At 35.4% G+C, this 7,646-nt stretch overlaps 1 protein-coding gene across 10 annotated transcripts in view; it reads left to right on the forward strand.

The window, feature by feature from the left end:
* Nucleotides 1–7,445, forward strand: part of LOC134821899 (tau-tubulin kinase 2-like) — a 57,183-nt gene extending 49,738 nt beyond the window's left edge. For 3 of the 10 annotated variants that reach the window (XM_063832714.1, XM_063832713.1, XM_063832718.1), the window contains 2 exons: nucleotides 5,687–5,722; nucleotides 6,190–7,407. In XM_063832714.1, the coding sequence (XP_063688784.1) occupies nucleotides 5,687–5,722; nucleotides 6,190–6,241 (88 nt within the window). In that variant the 3' untranslated portion in view covers nucleotides 6,242–7,407. Of the gene's footprint in view, nucleotides 1–5,686; nucleotides 5,723–5,943; nucleotides 6,009–6,189 lie in introns of those variants that run through there. The other 7 variants (XM_063832719.1, XM_063832722.1, XM_063832717.1 and 4 more) reach the window with 4 other exon arrangements.
* The last annotated feature ends 201 nt before the right edge of the window (nucleotides 7,446–7,646 follow it).

Genomic DNA, 7,646 nt, shown 5'->3' on the forward strand with positions numbered 1-7,646 from the left:
AACCTTGGCAACCTTGGTAACCTTGGCAACCTTGGTAACCTTGGTAACCTTGGTACCCTTGGTAACCTGGTAACCCTGGTAACCTGGTAACCTGGTAACCTGGTAACCCTGGTAACCTGGTAACCTGGTAACCTGGTAACCATGGCAACCTTGAAAATACTGTTTGACACTTGGCTTCCCCGCATTAATCACAAAATAGTTGTATATTCGCTAAACAGTTCATGTAACGCATTTATTTTTAGAACAAGTATATTATAAAACATTGGTTATAACATGCTTATTCTCAATTATCTGGTATTGCACGCAGCATCCTTCAAATTCAAGGATTGGATGCGATGTAGCTAATTGGTGTGGCTAAACGTTTGCAAAACACATGACGGGGGTGGTTTTACTGTACATATTAGTGTCTACTAGTTGTAGTAGTAGTGTGTCTCTAAAGTTGTTTAATCGCCATGAAAAATTATATTGTCTTAAGGTTATTATTATGTGTTAACTTTGCATTAGTGATAAGACAGAGACTGATTGAAGTATTTTTAGTTATAACTTTATAAAACATCCTAACATGGGATATGGAGCATATCCCTGGATCGCTTTACTTACCCTGACATTATCAACTTATCAACTTATCAACTCCAGTTGAAACTAAGACAGTAAGACGGGTCATAAAGTGTGCTGTGTTTAATAGGTACTGAAAGCACACGTTACTGATCGGTTACTGATCGGTTACTGATTGGTTACTGATTGGTTACTGATTGGCTACTGATTGGCTACTGATTGGTTAGCTGGATCTATTTCAATATTTAGATTTATATTCAGGAATCAGGGGAATAAAGGATTACTAACTATGAGGAGTCCAACATTTTTATGTACTAATTCGTTTTGTGAGATAGCGATAAAGCACAGTCTAGGTCTTCATTGTATTTCATATAAGTAAAGTTTAATAGACCAAAAGCCTTCCAATTATATACATCATGGCGCGTTTTAAACCGAAAAAGTCTGCTTGCATTCCTGTAAACTTTCTGACATGCATATTTCGTAGGATTATAAAGTTTAGCAGATGCATCTTTAAAATAGAGAAGAAGTGAGGTCTTCTTGACGTATGTGATCCAAGCTAAAATTAACTAAAATTTACTCCAAAGAATCATTATTAAAGGAAATTTACATCATGAAAGTAATAAAGTGCAGACAATGTGTTTCATGTTGTATAATTAGCCTTCTTAAAGTGGGCTCACGTTAGTTTCACGTTCTAGGGACCAATACCTACTTTCCACCATTTTAATTGCGCAGTAGACGGAGATCGAGAGTAGCTAATTAGCTTACAATCTCCTCTTCTTTATATAAATTATATGTAATCTCCTCTTCTTTATATAAATTATATGTAATCTCTTCTTCTCAGTGTAAGAAGATTATATTGTGTTATATAAGTAAGGTAGCACGCGGAAACGTCATGTATTAAAGTAGTAGTAGTCCTGGAGGGGGATTTGTTTTAAAGTAGTCTGATAATTGTGTACACTACAAAGGGTCAACCTCCGGATAATTCCACCGCTGTAGGATCAATATTTTTTGGCAAGTTTTATGAATATATTGTGGTGACGAAAATTTCATGGTAGAATTTAAAGTGGATTGTGTTGCCCATATTAATCGCATGAAAGTGCTAAAAAATGCGTACAATTCACCAAGATAAATGAAAAGAAAATGAATTGAGTGCCGAAAATAAAGTCGCACGGAGACATTGGCACACGATGTTTTCCAGCTCCTCAATTATGTGAAATATGTGAAATATGTGAAACAATAGAAGTTAAATAGTTTTAAGAGTTTAAGAGTCTTATCGTCGAACCAAAACATTCCAACCATACTAATCGTTCAATTACAGTGGTTTTTTGGTTAGTAATCTGACCAGATAAGCGATGATACATGATTTTTGTGTGATGAAATAATACGTTACGGAATACAATTAAACAACATAAACCTTGCCAAAAGTTAAAATCATGTGGTAAAGTAAACAGGCGATAAATATAACGATTACAGTTTCATTATAATCGCTTATATGATATCATAATATGCCTTGTTTATCATTATGTAATATTTAGGAAGGTTATGAAAGTTTACAGGCTCGACTAGAAGGTATTCGTTAGGTATATCGTATAATAATGACGGTGTACAATTAAGCAGACACGCCAATTATTTAAGTCATAGTGCTTTTTAAAATGTGATCACTGTGACGTCATCAATATCACGTGACGTCATCAATATCTGATACTGTCTACTTACAATTCGTATAACAAATTTAAAAACGTAATATCTTGAGAAATATGTAAAGTATTCAACGCAACGTTTAAAAATAAATAAGTAGCTAAATATTTTTAAATATGTGAAGAAGTGAGATGTTGTTACGTATGTGGCCCATTGCAGGATAACCTTGGCAACCATACTCAGGTTTTATAGTTTAAAGTAAACCTGCTGTTAAAGCAGTGGCGTAACGAAGGGACCCTATCCAGGTTGGCATTTATTTGACGTATATTAAACATATAGACTTCTTTGTAGTACATTTCTATTAAAGTCAAATGAATAAAAAGGTTTTCTCAACTTTAACATCCGGGAATATGTATTTGGCTCGCCCTACTCCCAAGAGTAATGTACAATACGTTAAAAAGGCAGACGTTTTAGTTGTATACCATGGATAAGAAAGTTGTATTTAGGGCGGATCCGGGACTCTACGCCGTAAGACTCTGCGTTGTAAGACCCTAACCCTAACCCTAACCCTAACCCTAACCCTAACCCTAACCCTAACCCTAACCCTAACCCTAACCCTAACCCTAACCCTAACCCTAACCCTAACCCTAACCCTAACCCTAACCCTAACCCTAACCCTAACCCTAACCCTAACCCTAACCCTAACCCTAACCTTAACCCTAACCCGCCGTAGGGTCTCACGCCGTAGAGTCTTACGCCGTAGAGTCCAGACCCCCAATATAGTCAATATAATATGATACATGAATAATGAATATGATACATAAATATGATACATGAATATGATATAACGATACTTACTTTAGGTACTTTAGGTTGGTTTGGCAGGGATTGCTTCTGGACAACAGTAACTAGTACGTCCTCCATTCCGCCTCTGCAGGGAGAGCAGGTCCAGCTTCTTAAGACGGTCCCAATAGTCCAATTGCTGACAACCTAAGATACGGCGAGTGTAGTTCCTCTGAACATTTTCAATTGCTTCTATATCGGTGATTTTGTTGGGGTTCCAGACCGGGCAACAGTATTCTAGCCTGCTCTTACCATTGTTTTGAAAAGGGTGAGCATCAGGAAAGGTGATCTGTCACTGAAGACACTGAAGACCCACGATGCCATTTTCTTAGCAGTTTTCAGCATCTGATGGATATGGGGCGTCCATGAGAAGTCATTTGAGAGGAGTACTCCAAGGTCTCTGACTGTTTGCGTTGGTTCGATAATTTCCCCGTTTGTTGAGCTGTAGCTGTAGTCTTCGTTGGAGAAGGGGAGTTCTCTCAATAGCAGGGATTTATTCAGGTTGTAGTTGATAACTTCAAATTTGGTTTCGTTTAGCTGCATGTTATTTTGCAGGGCCCATTTGATGACATTAAACAGATCTTCTTCAAGCAAACACCTTGCTACTAAATCAGTAATCTTGCTTATAAGCTTCGTGTCATCAGCAAAGACCTTTCCAAGAGCAGTTAATAACGTGTCCAGTTGGTCATCTATATACAGAATAAACAAGATTGGACCTAACACAGTTCCCTGTGGGACACCACTTATCACAATCTGGAAGGACGACTTTTCTCCTTCGACGACCACTGTCTGCCGGCGATTCTTTAAGAACTCAGCAAGCCACTGTAGAGTTTTGCCCGAGATGCCGTAGCGTTTGGCTTTAGCTAGAAGAATGTTGTGATCTACTTTGTCAAACGCTTTGGCGTAATCCAGGTATATAACATCCACTTCATCGCCACTTTTGAGGGTCTTCAGAATATTGTCTACATGGTCCATATATACTATATGTAGTGATTAGGCTCAGAGTTTTAGGAAACATTAAGATATGCCCAAGATAATTGCGTTTTCCTATTGCTATATGTCCAAATAAAAGACAGTTGGATATTAAAAGGCCACTGTAAGCGTTTAAATAGACGAACAAGCCATTTTCGCCAGAAAGCAGCTGGTAAACGTTAACTTTATCTCCTGACCACATACCTAACCAAGCATTAAAATCCGCGAATAAATGAGGCATTTTATTCATTCACAACTTCGTCAATACCCCGCATTACTCTTAATTACCTTAAAAGCTATCTTTAAATTAAAATAGAAGTGTGAGTACCTATTTGTTTAACTAATCCAGACGCATATTCATCATTTCCTGGTGGTTAAAGCAAGCCAGTCATTCTTTTAAGATTGAAGTGTGTAACTATTGTGTTAATGAATTAACAACCCATTTTAAGTAAACAGATATTCGTCAAAAAATCTTCGCCACAGAAAAAGCTTGCTCATTGCTGATGCTGTGTCAATTGTTTTGCTCTCATATTGTTTAAAATACAAATGTAACGACTAATTATTATACTTGAGTATTAAACGGAGTCCACCCACAGGGCTCAATTAAATTGCGGAAAATTTTACGGACCGCGCGTCATCGATTTCTGCTGAGAAATGCTTTACTGTAAGCAGTGAGTGTAGTGTTTGAAGTGATCAAATGCGCGCGCACTTTCGTTCTATTTCATGCACGAGAGGCGTTTTTAACAATTTAATTTGACATAACTCGATAAAACTGCGATAATTAATTGATTAATGCATTTCATCAATTTGCGATGAAATAGGTTTACTTGTAGAACAACACAAGGCAATTTTTTTAGAAAACCCCGGGAATTTTGTTTGCTCACAACAGCTTGGCGAGCATGTTAATTTTTACGTGCGATAAACAATTATCAAGCTTTAATTTGATCAATAATCAAACTTTATTAATTCAAATCGGTTGTCCAGTACCCTAGAAAACACATAACACATTTTTAAATTGATGGAATTACAGTTCAAAACCTTTCGGAATTATACTTTTAGAACAACGTACTACTAACACCTTCACAACTACTGCAACATCAACAATCACTTTTGTGATGTGCAACGTTGTAAGAGTCGAAATTCATGCTTCAGCTAAAATATAAGTGTATTAAAGTCTATGATAACTGATGGGGACTGACCTTGGGTTATTGCTATATTCAATATTTTCCACAAAATTGTCCTACCCAAATCATGTTTCTGACATTTATAACACGATTTATAATACCAAATTACAACCAACACTCAGTTAAATGACGTACATTTTAGATACCGGGGTGCGAATTCAGACAGACAAACATATAGACAGACAGAATCCTATCAGACCAAAAAATAAGCATAGACAGACCAAGTTCTAGGTTTCGTAAAGAATTGTCAAACTATGAAACCACATCCCATTTCACATTTTATCCATTAAAAACTGTCAAAATTCCATTTCTTTTCTAGTCACGCCATAGTCACTAGCATAAATAATTCAGAAAATATTTATCATTCACATGTGAGAAAATACCGAATGTGTGCCGTGCGACATTGTCCGATTTCAGTGCGACATTATTGTTATTTTTGTCGGAATAACTCTTTTATCATGATTAGCTATAAAATGTTCTTTCTTTGATTTTAGCTCCCGCCTCCCATACCACGTATCTGGACGCATTAGGTATGAAAAATTTAAGTCAGTAGTGGAATTTGTGGAATGTTATGTTTCTTAGCGTGTGTTTTCTTTAATCTCACCATGTGGTTGTTGAATTGTTGACCAACTTTTAAACTTTACCCTTACTTTATTCTTGAATTCAGACAGATTTGATTAATGTTTTATGTTTGTCGTATTGTTGATAAATGGTGAGAATGTGTTTGTGAACTCTTTTTTTTTCTCTCTAGGCTTGCTGCATGTTAAGTGATGTTATCGCATTTAAGATAAGATTCATCCTGACTATAATTCTAACCAAGTACTTAATTACACTACTTAATTTAATTACACTACTTAATTTACTACTTTGCTGCCGATATATTATGACAATGCTTTTATTGAAGTCCACCTTGTAGAATTAAGACATTCACAAGTCAAATCAGTTTCTAACATTAACATAATTATGAGCATAATTCCAATCTTATTCGTTCCAACAGGCGACGAAGATATATAGTTCCTTCCCAGAGTTCGGTTACTGACGAAAGGTGAAACCACGCACCCGCAACCACTGCCTCAGACTAAAACCACGCGTTATTTTGATGACGTCACGTGATATTGATGACGTCACGTGATATTGATGACGTCACATGGATGATAGGTCTGCTGGTGACTCAGAGATGTTCATGATGAGTCTGCTCAGATTGATGAATTATAACGATGTTGTATATTTAATTTTGTACATGTTTTTTGCTAATATATCATAATATTTGCTAATGATATATATGAAGTTAAATTATTAATGAGAGCCCCCCGGACTGTATTTAATGTTTGCCGCCTTGTTTTTGTTTTTTATTGCTGCTCTTGGAAGTTAAAGCTTTTTTTCTGTGACTGCCTAGCTGTAAATATATAATACTGTAGGAACCAAAAGTTAAATGTAAATTTTTGGCTTAATTAAGGTAGAAAATTAAATTTACGCCTTTTGAGAGAACCTGTTATGAGTAAAATTTAATTTTCTACATGAATTATTGTGATTTTATGATTATAGTATTGAGGGTAAATTAGTGTACTACTCTAGTACTAGTAGAGGATATTCGCTTAGCCGAGCAGTAAATTTGGGATTTAACAATCGTAAAACCAATGCAATCAAATTATTGCATTCTTCATCATTCCTTAAAATATACCCAAATTTCGACATTAATCCCGAAAATTGATTGATCATAATTTTAATCAAATAGTATGCTGGATAAATTAATCATTCGTCCTGTTGCTAAAAGTAAAGAATTTCCATTTATTTCAAAAAGATTCATGGCTGAGGAACTGTTTGGCTAATTTTATATGTAAATAAATTCTTGATGAAAACCATTTTGTAAATATTATAATGATGCATACATAAAGATCTATAAATAATTTATTTGAGATTTATTTTATCAGATGCCTGTTAAAAATGGTCGGAATGAGGTTCTTATATTATGCCTTTGCCCTTTCTTGACATCCGACTCAAGGCTGCAATATATTTTCCTGTCACAATAATATATGATATTATAATTATAACAACAACAAAATAATAACAATCACAACTAACTATACAGTAGTCGTATTACAATGCTACCTTAAGACCGACAAATTTAGTCTACCATAAATTAAGGCAAACTTTTGACTAAAATTGTTGTAAACCAAATTTCATGAGACTAAATTTTTCGTCGACTAATTTTAAAGCAGACCAAAATTTCAGTAGAGCAAATATGACATGAATATTATTAAGCTAAAATTGTTTATAATTAATATATGACATCACCGTTCGTACTGCACAAAACCGTACCAAAGTCATATTGCACTTAGAGCTCCTTTTGGACATTACATTTTTAATCGATCCATCCCAATGCATGCTCTGTTGAACAGCTGAAGGATCATATCGACATAAACTACGTAGTACCGACAAAAATAGTAAAGTCGA

This window comes from Bolinopsis microptera, chromosome 10, assembly GCF_026151205.1.
Source record: "Bolinopsis microptera isolate Bmic1 chromosome 10, MBARI_Bmic_1.0, whole genome shotgun sequence".
Taxonomy (NCBI): domain Eukaryota; kingdom Metazoa; phylum Ctenophora; class Tentaculata; order Lobata; family Bolinopsidae; genus Bolinopsis; species Bolinopsis microptera.